At 51.3% G+C, this 13,026-nt stretch overlaps 2 protein-coding genes across 3 annotated transcripts in view; both read right to left on the bottom strand.

Annotated features, from left to right (window-relative positions):
- Positions 1-1,701: 1,701 nt before the first annotated feature.
- The window catches only part of LOC101922075 (cystatin-B-like), an 85,640-nt gene continuing 74,315 nt past the window's right edge, over positions 1,702-13,026 (bottom strand). The window contains exons 2-4 of one of the 2 annotated variants that reach the window (XM_055808811.1): positions 7,561-7,634; positions 3,190-3,291; positions 1,702-2,537 (exon numbers count right to left, since the gene is read on the bottom strand). In XM_055808811.1, the coding sequence (XP_055664786.1) occupies positions 2,409-2,537; positions 3,190-3,291; positions 7,561-7,626 (297 nt within the window). In that variant the 5' untranslated portion in view covers positions 7,627-7,634 and the 3' untranslated portion in view covers positions 1,702-2,408. Of the gene's footprint in view, positions 2,538-3,189; positions 3,292-7,560; positions 7,690-13,026 lie in introns of those variants that run through there. The other variant, XM_055808810.1, reaches the window with a different exon arrangement.
- CASR (calcium sensing receptor) overlaps positions 9,789-13,026 on the bottom strand; it is a 77,768-nt gene continuing 74,530 nt past the window's right edge. Inside the window, exon 7 of the mRNA XM_055808805.1 lies at positions 9,789-12,956. Coding sequence (XP_055664780.1) covers positions 11,506-12,956 — 1,451 coding nt within the window. The 3' untranslated portion in view covers positions 9,789-11,505. The remainder of the gene's footprint in view (positions 12,957-13,026) is intronic.

Below are 13,026 nucleotides of genomic sequence, written 5' to 3'. Positions count from 1 at the left end.
AAAGGGGAAGAAAAAAAAAAGGGGGGGGGGCGTGTTATCTGTCCCATCCCCCCCCTCCCCATGTTTACATGGAATTTACTTACATCAATTACTTATCTTGCCTCTTGCCCTTGTGCTGCACTGAGCACTCCGAGAAGAGCCTGGCTCTTTACTGCCTCCCCTTCACCTTGTCCCAGAAGGCTGAACAAGCCCAGCTTTCTCACCTCTTTTTCAGTACAGAAGTGAAGCCAGATGCTCCACTCGCTCAGTTGTCTTGGTGGCCCTTTGCTGGACTTGCTGTGGTACTGTCTGCCTTGTACTGGGAAGCCCAGAAAGGGGGGACCAGCCCTCCAGGGGTGTCCTCACCAGTGCTGAGTAGCAGGGCAGGAACAGCCTTTCCAGCCGCTGGCAACACTCTTCCCAACGCAGCCCATGGCCACCACTGGCCACCTTTGCCTCAAGGTGTCCAACAGGACGACTCCCGTGTCCTTCCTGCAGAGCTGCTTTCCAGCCACCCAGGCCCCTGCCCGTACCAGTTACTCCTTCGGTGCAGGACTGTGCATCTCCCTTCCTGGCTGACAGCTGTGAGGTGTCTGCTGGCTTCCCCAGCCCCTGACCTCCCCTGGAACAGCAGCACAGCCATCCAGTGCATCAGCCACTCCTCTGTTTCGCATCACCTGCAAACCCGCTGAGGGTGTGCTCAGTCCCATCACCCAGGTCCTTAGTGAAGCTGTTGCACACCGCTGGTCCCAGCAGTGACCCCTGGGGTACCACTAGGGCCCACCTCTGACCAGACTACGTGCTGCTAGACTCCCCGAGCACAGCAGTTAGCTACCGTGCAGCCCGCGGACCTAGCACATGCTTAATCAATCAGCTTGTCTCCGAGGACGTTACAGAAGACAGTATCAGACGCCTTACTAAACTCAAGGTAAGAAATATCCACAGCCCTTCTCCCCTGCCAAGACATTTATCTCATCATAGCAGGCTATCAGGTTGGTTAAGCATGACTTCCCCTTTTTAAATCCACGCTGACCACTTCCAATCATTTTTTTTGTCCTTTATGTGTGGCTATAGCTTCCAGCATTACTGGCTCCATCACCTTTCCAGGGACTGAGGTGATGCTGACGAGCCTGTAGCACTCCTTCTTGCCCTTCTTGAACACAGGAATGACATTTTCTTTCTTCCAGTCCTCAGGAACCTCCCCTGATGCCTGTGACCTTTCTAAGGGTAGAGATGGCAATGACACTGGTTAGCTCCCAAAGCATCCATGGATGCACCCCCTCAACTGCCATGGCACTAAGTCCAGTTTGTTTAAGCGCTCCCCTAACCTGATCCAGCTCCGCCAAGAGAAGTCTTCCTTTCTCCAGACCTTCCTGCTCACCTGAAGGACCTCGAATGTCCTGCCAGTAAAGGCTGAGCCAAAGGCAGCATTGAGCGCCTCGGCCTTCTCTGTGCCCTTTGTCAGCAGGTCCTCTGCTCCACTCGGCACCGAAGGGCCACGCTTTTCATATTGTTCCTTTTGCTGCTGATACACCTGTAGACGACTTTCTTGGTATCTTTCATGTCTCTCACCAGCTTAAAGAATTTCTAATTAAAACACAGAATAAACATAAGGTTATGTACCATATGAAGAACACTTATGGAAAAGAACTCTGAGCAAGATAGTAACCAATACTGAAAACCAGTAAAGAGAACAGTGATACACCAGTCGAAGAGGCCATCTCAAGTCAAGAGAAATATTTATTTGTTATAAATGCAGAAATGCATGTCCAGCTTAAGTTCCTTTCCATGACTTTTCCTTAGGACTGAGAAAGTAAGCAAGCTGGTGGTGGTGTTTGGTTTTGGTTTTTTTTTAAATTCATACAGCCTCTACTGGACATGATATCCTACTGCTGCAAGAGGACAGACACGACTACCAAGGGAATGTTTGTTTCAAAAGATTATAATCCTCTTTCTCTTGCTTTCAGAACTGCTTCAGCTCAAGTCTCTCTTTAGGTCTTTGCCAATAAAATGCACAGTACAATTTAAATCTACAGATCTAGTCACAGTTGCAAAACAGCACAGCAAAGATTCAGGTTTTCCTCTTGCTCCTTGCTGGAAATGCAGAAGTGCCAGTGTCACTACCCTTTCAGTTTCCAGACCAAGGAAGCCCACAAACAGGACTCAGCCAAGCATTCCAGTTAAGTTGCACCGAAGTCAGCAGAGCTGCTTGGGTTTGCATTAGTGCAGGTGAAAGGAGAGCTGCGCAACTCAAATTTAGATGCTGCACAGGAAGGGAAAGCCACAGAAGAAATTGATTTTTTTTTTTAAACTTAATGCTGGAAAAAAAGACACTTGCTTTTCTCCTTTCTTGGCACAGGACTCAATATTTTGCTGCCTATAGAAAATGCACATAAGAAACCGTTAGGAAAACGCACAAGATAAGCTTGCTAAAAATAAGCCAGATCATCGTGCCTGGTCTTGCTGCTCTGGTAACTGTGGAGACTCAGCGGCTTATTCTCATGAGGCAGGCTTCTGAACACCCGCAGGTGCATGAACTCATCGTTGCCAACATGGACCTGCAAAGCATGAAAACCAATTTGAGGATGGAGAAGCAGAGAGGCTGTAAGAAAAAGCAGCACATCAGAAGGCACGGTCTTGTTTTAAACCAGACTGGGAGTCATGACTTTGTGGAAATACCACCTAATCCTTCTACGCTTGTTAATCCTCCCTATGCCTGTGATTGGGAACGTACAGGCAGGGAATCCGACAGGAGCAGCAGAGGAGTGAGTAATGTATTATGTATGTGCAAAATGCTTTGATCTTACCTGGCACAACATGCACTTAAATGCTTCGATTGCAGTTGCTTGTTTTTGTGTGTGGTATCACTACAGGCAGAGTCAGAGCAGGTTCGATACTGTATCCTCTCACATCTGGACTTCACTTCATGCAGTGTTAGTGCTCCAAACCACAAATGTCTAATTATCTCCCAAACCAAGTTTCACAAAATAACCGAAAAGTAAAAATCATTATGCGAATAAGAGAAGGACTCTTATCTCCCATTTAATACAAGCAGGGAGATTGGCTGGGAGGTGGGAGAATGGATTTTTATTTTGTTTTAATGTACAGATTTTTTTCCTATTAAGGCTAAATCATAAGCATTCCTGTCTAGAAAAAACCCCACCATTCCAAATATTATACATGTTAATTAAAAAAAGTAGTGTCCTCTACCTTGATGAAGTAGTTTGTTCCGGCAACCACCTGAGTTTTAAACTCCACTGCAGTGAAGACATCAAAGGTTTTCCCTTCTTTTTCTTCTAGCTGAGGTTTCACCTTAAGGAAACAATAGGTTAGTTAAGACTGATGCAAGATTCAAGTATTTAGGACTTAAGGCCTACACTATCAGCGCGCCTCAGCACCCCGCAGGTCACTGCTGCTGAATTCCCAGAGTTCCTGCTTTTCCAAGTTATTAAGAGATCAAAAATGAACAATGGTAAGTTTTGTGTTAAAGCAGGACCAGAAACCTAGACAGGCAGCAAAGCCAAGACTGCCGTGTGGTTGTCACCACAGACTGACACCAAGTCCCAAGCCTCCAAGAAGAGGCTATTCTAGAAAATTTATTTGGACAGGCAATTTCCTTCGTGGATGTCTCAGCTTCCCTTTCTGTCCTGTATATCTAACAGATGTAAAGTGGTTCAGTATCTACATGCACAAGGCTACAGATCTTTTCAAGAGAAATTTTTTAATATACATCATTCTTGCAACAAGAAAAAGGGCTGTCTTCAGCATTAGCTCCCATTTCAAATTCAGAGTGAGTTATTACAGACCCAGCATCACAGAACAGACAGACATCCACAAATAAAGCTTTGAAAGCAAAACCACCCAAGCCTAAGGTTGCACAACATTCGTTTGACAGTCCTGGCAGTGCGTCTGCTGGAATCTACAGTGTTTTTAAACTGCAAATATTTTCCAAGAAATAACTAAACCATAAAGCCATAAATCATCCCACTTTCCAAGAGTGTAAAACCAGCGGTGAAGAAGTCAGGATAACTTCTCCGTTACCCCATAGGGACGCATGAACTCATATGAGCTGCAGCTCTTCCCTCCCACACTTGGCTCTCTAGAACATCATGGCTACACAGTAAAATTCTTGGTCAGGAAAGCAGACGATCTCGGACTGTTGACAAGACAAGACAAATTAGTCTTGAAGTCCTTGCTGCAATTGCAGTTCTACCCTGGCCTCAGCTCCTGCACTGCATCATTGTGTAGCCCTCCCTCCACCCCCAGTGCAACAGTACCAGTAGCAAGTAGATTTCCTCTTTCCAGCTACGTTTTATACTTCCCCTTCTTCTAAATTCAAGGGGAATAAATATATTTGCTCTCCTGCCTGAATCCTACCTGCTTCCTTGAGGGAAAACAAGTGCCAGTTTGCCACTGCTCAGGACAGAAACAATTTCTGCAACAGGGAACTGTTCTCCCACCTCTCCAACACTGAGAAGGCAGAGGAACAAACTGGTGCCTTTCCAAGACAGCTGATCAGTGACCATCCTGTCCCTGGGAGCCGTGCCTGTACTGTACCTCTTCTCTCAGAGGTCACACCTCTGTGCTTCCTCCAGGCTATGAACAGTACATCAGAAGTAAGATAATGATGTTTGGATGCTTTTATACATACGGGTTTTGTCAGATGGAGATCAAAGCGCACCCAGCAACTTTGTATTCTAAGATGCAAGGGCACAGCCCCAGAAGGTGCAGTGACTCACTCGGTCCTCCCTCCTCCCCTTACCCCGAATCAGAGGATGGAGCAAGCGGTTTCAGTTTCCATCACTAGAGCTACTATTACAAATTTTAAGAAGCAGGGGAGGGGGCCAACATAAGTATCCCACTGATTCTGTCCTGTCCCATGCTCCTTCAGCAATCCTAGGTGCTGTGCAAGGTTGGTTTCTTGGGTCTCAAAATCGCCCCGGCTCAGCACATTTTACATTTCCACCAGCAAGCTGAACAGGGGGCTCCGTGACTGCAGACACCTCAGAGCTGCACGACACTGAGCTTGTCAGGGTGTTACCCTGTCAGTGACTCACCACAGCATGTGACAAATGAGCGTCCTGATTCAGCAGGGAGAGGGAGAGCCAGAGCACAATACCCTCTGACAGACCCGGTACCAGCCCACCCGCCAGCTCATCACCTGCCTAGACTGGGGGTTCTGGCAGACAGTGCGCCTCACACCAGCCAGCACTGGGCTCTGGTGGTAACAAAGGTAGCGGCATACTGGGCTGCAGCAGCAGGAGCCTAGCCAGAAGAGAGAGGCGTGCGATCGCTGCCCTTTACTTGGCACTTCAGTTGGAGAACATTTGGAATAGTGTGTCCAGTTTTGGGCCCCCAGTATGTCAAAAAACTGCAGCGAGCTCAGCAGAAGGCCACCATGAGGTTAAATAGCTGGAGCGCTGATGCCATGAGAAAAGGATGAAAATGAGCTTGCTCAGCCTGGGGAAAAGGTGACTTTGAGGAAAGCTTTACCGTACCTACAAGAAGTCAGGCTCTTCACTGAGGGACGATGGCAGAAGAATGAGACACAGTGGTCATAAATGAGATCGGAGGTTCAGATGGGACGTAAGGAAAAACTTTTCTCCTGACGCTCCTGCGGTACAGCAGATTGCCCAGAGCGTGGTGGTTTCCACCCTCAGAGGTTTGCAAGACCTGACTGGGCAAAGCCCCGAGCTGCCTGGTGCTGCTGACCCTGTGCTGGGGCAGGAGGTGCAGTCCCTTCCCACCCCCTCTGCGATTCAATCACAAGGCTGAAAATAATTACGCCCTGAAGTGTCTTTGCATGGTCTGGTCGCTTACTCCCAAAGCAGTTACTAAAAATCAATGGCTCAAAATCACCCTGACTAATCTCTGCCACAGCTGCCAGCGTAGAAGCTAAACAGGCCTGGGTGGAAATCCTTGCCACGGAGAGGCAGCTCCTGTGGGACTCCTAAGCCAAACATGGTTGGAAGAAAGCTGTCCTGCTCTGTCTCACGCCGTACCTGCTCTGGGCAAGTAGCAGTGTTTGCCTGGGCCATGAACCTGAACTGTGTTCGGCCATCACCAGGATTCTTACGAAACGATACAACGGAGGCCAGAACTGGAAAAGCAGGAACAGGAAATGTATTTATGGCAAACAGGCAGGCTCTAACAATCTACAGAAAGATTTGATTTTAAGCAAACAAAACCATTGGAGAAGTCCATCTTGATTTAACAAAACAAATGTCTCCTTCACAGTCTGTATCCATGCAAGGATATGACTGCATGGTTGAATTTCAGTCTGGGGTCTTCCCATGGGTATTTCATTAAATAAAGTCATTTAAACTGGCAGTCAAAACAAGATGGACAAACTCTGAAGTATTTATATGATTTAAATGAAAACGATTAATTCTGTTCACTTCTGAATCCAACTGGGTTTCATTTTTATACCCTTCATCTTATTTTTAGATTACCAAAGCACTGCAGTCTGCTACAGAATAGAAAGTCAGGATTTCAAACCTAGTTTTCAGTCCATGTGTGACATTAATTGCATGTTTGCCTTACCTTTAACGTGACATGTAGGCCTTTTCAGGTCAAAACAGTAACTGTGGCTCTCAGCAACTCTCAGTAACACAGTCATTACTGCAACCTCAGGTCAGTGCTTAGGAGGTGCACATCTCTTTTTTTAAAAAAAAACCACACCATGGAATCATCAGATTCTACAAGCTAAACGTTAGTTTCAGTGACTGCTGTGCCTCTGGGTGCTCGGTGCCTGTGCAGAGGCTGCTGCAGCCCGGGGAGCAAACCCAAACCACGCACAGAGCGAAGGGGCCGGCGCTCCCTTCACCCCCTGGCTGCCCTGCTGCGCCCCAGCTGGTGCGGCCAAACGGCGGAGGAACCCGGGTTCTCGTGACTGAAACGAGAGCATGTGTTTTGAAAGAAGTGCCGCTGGACACTCACAGCCTCAGAGCAGAAGCGTGCGCTCCGCTAACACGGACAGCAACAGAAGTTACGGTGGGCACTGCCAGGACTTGGAGCCGGCAGCGGCTTCTGCGCTGGGGAACCCCAGCAGGGCCAGCGCAGATGTTTTCTTGCTGATTCCGCCCACAAAAACCCCACAAGCCCATGACCACGAGGTTCAGACTTTGCAAAAACCATTTGAGCCCTTTCCTCCAGCCGAGGGAGAGGGACCTTATCGAGCTGGGGGGCTCGGTGGCTCTCCAGGTTCCTGCAGGAGCGGGAAGCCCGCTACCCCCCCACTGCCGAAATCCTCTCCAAATCCCTGGAAAACGCCCCCTTAAAACGCTGAGCCTGCGCTGCCCGGCCCCGCACGGGCAGAGGGCCCGGGCAGGGCCGCTGGCTCCTCACAGCCGCCCGCCTCTTCCCGCCTTCACCTGAGGGGAGGCGCGGCGGCCCCGCAGCGCCACGGCCCAACGGGCCCGGCCGGGCCGCCCCGACCCTGCCCCTGCGCGGGGGACGGGGCCCGGGGCCCAGCGGCGCGCCCCAGCCGGCGGCCTGCAGAGGCCCGCCCCGAGGCGCCGGGAGAAGCCCCGCCGCCCGCCAGGCCCTGCCCGCGGGCTCGCCCCGGCGCGGCTCCCTCACCTCATCCGCCATCTGCTGCGTCTCCTGAGTGGCGGGCCGGGCCGCGGAGGCGCCCCCGCACAGCATGGCGGCCGCTGCTCCCCGCCGCTCCCGGCCTTCCCGGGGCGGGGCGGGGCGGGGCGGGGCGGGGCCGGGCCGGGCCGGGCCGGGCCGGGCGGGCTGCGGCAGGGCCCGTGGGACCGGCTCCCTCCGGGCTCGGCGGGAGGCTTCCCGTGCCCGATTATCAATAACAATAAAAGGTAAAAGCGAGTACAAGCCGCCTGCGGGGTGCTGCCTGCGGCACCGCTGTGACGGGCGCGGCTGAGGCCAGGCCTGTCCCGGGCGGCAGCTTTTGTCTTGTCCCGTGTCACGGTTTCCAGCAGCGTCACCCGCGCCGCGCGTTGGCCCCGGCAGCGGAGGCCTCCAGCTCCGGGGCCCCTGCTCGCTGCCCTCACCCGTCCCTGTGCCAGCTGGTTCTGCTGCCCGCGGCCCGCGGGCCTTACCCAGACGCCCATAACCCCTGGCGGGACTTAGCCTGAACGTGCAGGTCTTTAGCTAAACCTCCCCCCAGTCTGAACATCCAGGTTCCCTGGAGAAACCCCACCAAGCCCACCTGCCCCCCGGCAGCCCCCGGTAAGCAGCCCTCCGCGTAGGAGCAGCAGGTGCCGCGCCCCGGGGCCGGGCAGGGCGCGCAGCAGGGCGCGGAACGGGGGTCTCCGCCCTGGCAGCCTCCCCGCCCCGCCGGGGCTGCGGGCTGCGAGCTCTGCCGGGCTCGCGATGGAGCGGGGGTACGGATCAGGCTCTGCGCTCGGCTCCCCGCCATCAGCCAAGTTTGACGAAATCCCACCGCAGAGCTGATGCACTTTGTTGCTGCTTTGCAGCCAGGCGGTTCGGGAAACACCACACTGGCACACGCTTCCAGTAGGTTTTTGAGCCGTGGGGGGTGGGATGGGGCAGCTGTTCTTGTGGGCAACTTGTGGTGGGACATGCCAGTGGAGGTTCTCAGGCTTGAGCTTTCAAGAGAAGGATGTGACCCAGCTTGTCTTCATCAGCATTGCCTCATGTGACACAGACATGCCTTGGGACAGGTGTCTGAGCAAACCGCTCCTCCCAGACGTGGCAGGATGGGAACACAAACTCTCCTCCATGCACAGGACAAAGGGTTTGGTTGCCAGTCACCTTCACGAAGGGGGTCTTTTAAACAGACCTGCCCTTGCACCTAGCGTGTGTGTAACTGCAATGGGTACAGCAGCGGCTCTCACCCAGCTGTGGAGCCAGAGGCTTAGAGCTCCAGGTACTGTGCAGTGAGGGTGGCTGGGGGCTCCCCAGCGAACTGAGCACGGCTGATCTGCTGCTATTATTAAATTATGGCAGCTGTTGGAGCCTCATTGTGTGCCATGGTACAAATTCCTTTTAAGCAGATGTAAAGAACAAAAAAACACCTTAAGAATGAAAACCACCCAAGTGTCAACATCATATACTGTGTGCATAGCCAGTGAACATTGTTCTCCAGACAAGGCAGCTGATGGTGATTTTCTCTGTCTTACGTTGTGTTTGTGCAGAGTCACCCGTTTGTGTCTTGTGTCATTTTCATTTCATTCATTAAGCTCTTCCACGCTTTCAATGCTGTCAGCTTCACTTCAGGGGCTACTGTACTGGGTTTGGCCCATAGGAACGATTCGGTAGCACTAAAACTATTTGGCTACTGAAATTTTTGGAAGTGTGGGGCCGTAAAAAAGTACTTTTTTTTTAGCCCTTTCTGCCATCTAGTGCCCATCTCTGTTCATGCATTTAGACAAGACTCCGGTCTCGATTCCATACCCTAAAACAAGCCTAGAGGCCCCCCAGTCAGCAGCCTGGGGAAGGAACCCGGGTTTTGAGAAGCAATGAGCAACTCTCACTGGCCCCAGGGGTAGAAGGTGGTTTCCAGAATTGTGGCCACAAGGATTTGTGCTTTCAGACTTTTTTTCTTTTAACCAGCTGTGCCATAGCTTTCATCAAATACTGTAATTTGCAGGCTTTACAGTTGGATTTGTTCTTACATTGTATAATTAAAATTTGAGCCCACTCTGAGGCTGTAACAGATCAACAAAAGGGTTAAAATTACTCGTCTGAATAGTGTGCTTTTTGGGGTTCTGGACTTCCATTTCTCTCTTAAGCCAAAACTCTTCCTTTACAGCAACAAGTGGAGGTGGCAAAACAAAGTTTTTATGCAGTAATGTCGCCTGTAAGTTTTATTTGCCTGCCCTGGCAAAAGAACAACCAAGCAAAAACAGTAACAAAATAATTGTGGTATTTTCCCCAACGCATTCACACAGTCCTTTCATCTGCTCACACTAGGCTGCAGGCCCATCTACCTTCCCACAGACCACCTTCATGTTTGATGAGGGAGGGTACTGACATCTTCACGTCAGATGGTTGTTCTTGCACACGGGATCTGGGAAGAGGGAAATCAATTCTGCAGCACAACCCTAACCCGTCCTGCCAGGCTGTCGAGGGGTGCTTTTTCTCGCATCAGGCTGCAACAAATATCTCTTCTAATGACTCTCTTACTTCAACTTTTTGGGCATGGATGGAGCAGAACCAGGCATGCCTGGCAAAACCAGAAGCACTTATGTCTGCTTTTGGGGGAGTGGCACGAGCATCAAGAGTAATAAAGCTCTGCTGTGCTCTTTTCTGAAGTCCTTACTGCTTTTCTTTAAGTACAGTCCACCCTTCTTGTGCCAGGTGCCCCTTCTTCAAGATGGGCCAGGAGGGAAATAACCTACTAGGTGGCCTGTAAGAGCCCAAACGTATTCAATGTGTGCATTTGCCTTTGTGTGTGCCTCAGAGCCCAGGCCTGTATGTCTTCTTCATCCGGTCACCTACCAGCACACACACTTCACATATTCACCCGCTCCTGCAATCGTATTACCACATCTGGGGCTATTTCTCCATCCCTAACTGCTCCATTTCACCTTGTTTCATTTGCTTTGTGTCCGGCCCACCAGTATCGTCAGGACTAGCGCAATGCTCCGTGTAGGTGTCAGGCAGATTAATGTGGCAAAGCACAACACTGACTATGGTGTGACAGGGTTAGCCATGTATGCCATGTGGAATATTACAGCAGCAACACTTTGTTAAGCATACAACTACTAGCAACATAATCAATCATGGATACATCTCATTGTGCTCTCGCAACATTCTCCGGGGGAGGGGGATTTACAAGCTGTTCTCCCCCTCCACCAAAGCAGGCAGGCTGGAGGTAAAGCTACCTCAGCTGGAGGAAACCAGTAGGAACCTAGTAGCTTGGTCTAGTGCAATGGAGTCTGTGAAAAGTATTGTCCAATATTTCCCGCTGGCCAGAAAGGAGAGGACTGGGACATTACTAAATATAAATAGCAGGGCGCTCCGTCGCATTAAATACTTTACATGTTCACACCCTTGGCTGTACACAGCATGCAGATGTTGGGGGCTTTTTTATTTTCCCCGTGACCATGCTTTCCCAAGTGAAACCGTGTACCTTGCTTTTGTAGAGCTGAGAGTCCTGACGCACATGGTTACAGATCACATATACTGGATAAAGAGGGAATATTATACATACTGGGAAAGAGGAATATTATACATAAATGTAAAAGCAGAGTATAGCGGAATTGCCTAGTGCCTCCCATAGTCAGCTGAGTTGCAGTCTGGCAGGAAAAGCTTACGGAGGCAAGGCAGCATGCAGACTTCTGCCTAAGCCCCACCAGAGACGATCTTCACTTGCCCTTCTGAGATGTCCTGGTTGCAGTAAAGCAAACGCAAATTCAGTCCAAGGCTCCCCAGACACAGTCCTTCCTCTGGAGCACGTGTGTTACCCTGCCAGTGCTAAGTTAGGTGTGGTGGGGCTGTGTCACAGGAGTGTGTCTTTGTTGTCTTTCCCGTTCAGATGCAAGAGGTGAGCAAGTTCCTCTTGGGGGCTGGTGTGCTTCTCACAATCTTCTTTTGTTAGGAATGTACTGTGTTCTCTGTGACGGAGCCACCTCCAGCGCCTATAAAATTTCGGGAGTTAGCCGATGGCAGGGAAGGCTCCACCTCAGGGCTTGGTACCTCTTCTTTGGTGTCACCCACCACCGACTCCTGCGAGCTGGTCTCTGGGCTTGAAGCTGCCTGGAAGCTGGGCTCGGTGCCGAGGGGCTCGCTGTTCTGCAGGGGAAGCAGGGCCCGGTGTCGCATCAGGCTGTCGTCACTGTTCTGGGCCTCCAGGGAGTTCCTGTGCTTGGTGTTCCTGTTGGCCATGGCATTCTTCTGCGGCTCCTCGAAGCTCAGCGACAGGGTGACCGTGCCGCTCCCGAAGCTGACCTTTTGCTTGCACCCACGCTGCTGCTGGCGCTGCCGCTCAGCGGAAGCGGGCAGAGGAAAAGGGTCCTCGTGGTTGCTCTTACTGCTGATGGAGGAGGAAGGGGTGGAGCCGGTGGAACCCCCCAGGCTGTTGGAGCGCTTGCGCGACACATTGCTCCGTCTCAGTGTGGCCCTGGCAGCCACCTTGAAAGCATGGGCAGCTGTGCTGCAGCGGACCTCCTCGATTGTGTTGCGGGAGGGCTTGAAGAGGATGATGTAGACTTTGTTGAAGAAGATGCAGGCCAGAAGCCCAAAGCTGGCAGCCAGTATTGCAATCACCTCCACGGCAGAGACAAACTTGCCATATGTGCTGGCGTAAGCAGGGATGAAGGAGATCCACACAATGAAGAATATCAGCATGCTGAAGGTGATGAACTTGGCCTCGTTAAAATTCTCAGGCAGCTTTCGAGACTTGAAGGCGAAGAAGAAGCAGATGGCTGCCAGGAGGCAGGTGTAGCCAATGAGGAAGCCAAGGGCCATCAGGGAGCCTTCATGGCAGGTGATGAAGATAATCTCATCCTCCAGTTCATGGTTTCGGTAACTAGATGGCGGGGCTGTGTAGAGCCAAATCACACAGATGACAATCTGCACGAATGTGCACAAGAAGACCAGGAGGAACTGAAGGTTGAGGCCCCACCACTTTCGGTGGAGGCTCGTGGGGATCTTTGCTTCAAAGACGAGCAGGACACGATTGGTTTTCACCAGGATGCAGGAGATGCAGAGGACAAAGCTGATTCCAAAAGCTGGCTGACGCAGACGGCAAGTCCAGTTCTGGGGTTCGCCAATGAAGAACAACGAGCTGGAGAAGCAGCAAAGCAAGGAGAAGAGGAGGAGGTAGGACAGCTCCCGGTTTGTGGCCTTGACGATGGGTGTATTACGAAATTTGGTGAAGACTCCCAGGACAAAAGAAGTCAGGAAAATTCCCAGCACAGCAAAGAGAGTCAGAGCGATCCCAAAGGGCTCAGTCCAGGACAGAAACTCTATCTGCTTGGGGATGCAGGATGTGTGGTTCTCATTGGACCAGTAATCCTCAGGGCACTTGTCACAGGCACTTGCATCTGAAAAAGGAGTAACAGGGAGAGAGGGAAGGTTTGTCAGAATGAGAGGCTGAAATGTGGGATGACGCTA

The sequence above is a fragment of the Falco peregrinus genome, chromosome 6 (assembly GCF_023634155.1).
Source record: "Falco peregrinus isolate bFalPer1 chromosome 6, bFalPer1.pri, whole genome shotgun sequence".
In the NCBI taxonomy this organism is placed as follows: domain Eukaryota; kingdom Metazoa; phylum Chordata; class Aves; order Falconiformes; family Falconidae; genus Falco; species Falco peregrinus.
The sequence above is the reverse complement of the archived record's forward strand: the minus strand, read 5'-3'. Positions and strand labels throughout refer to the sequence as shown.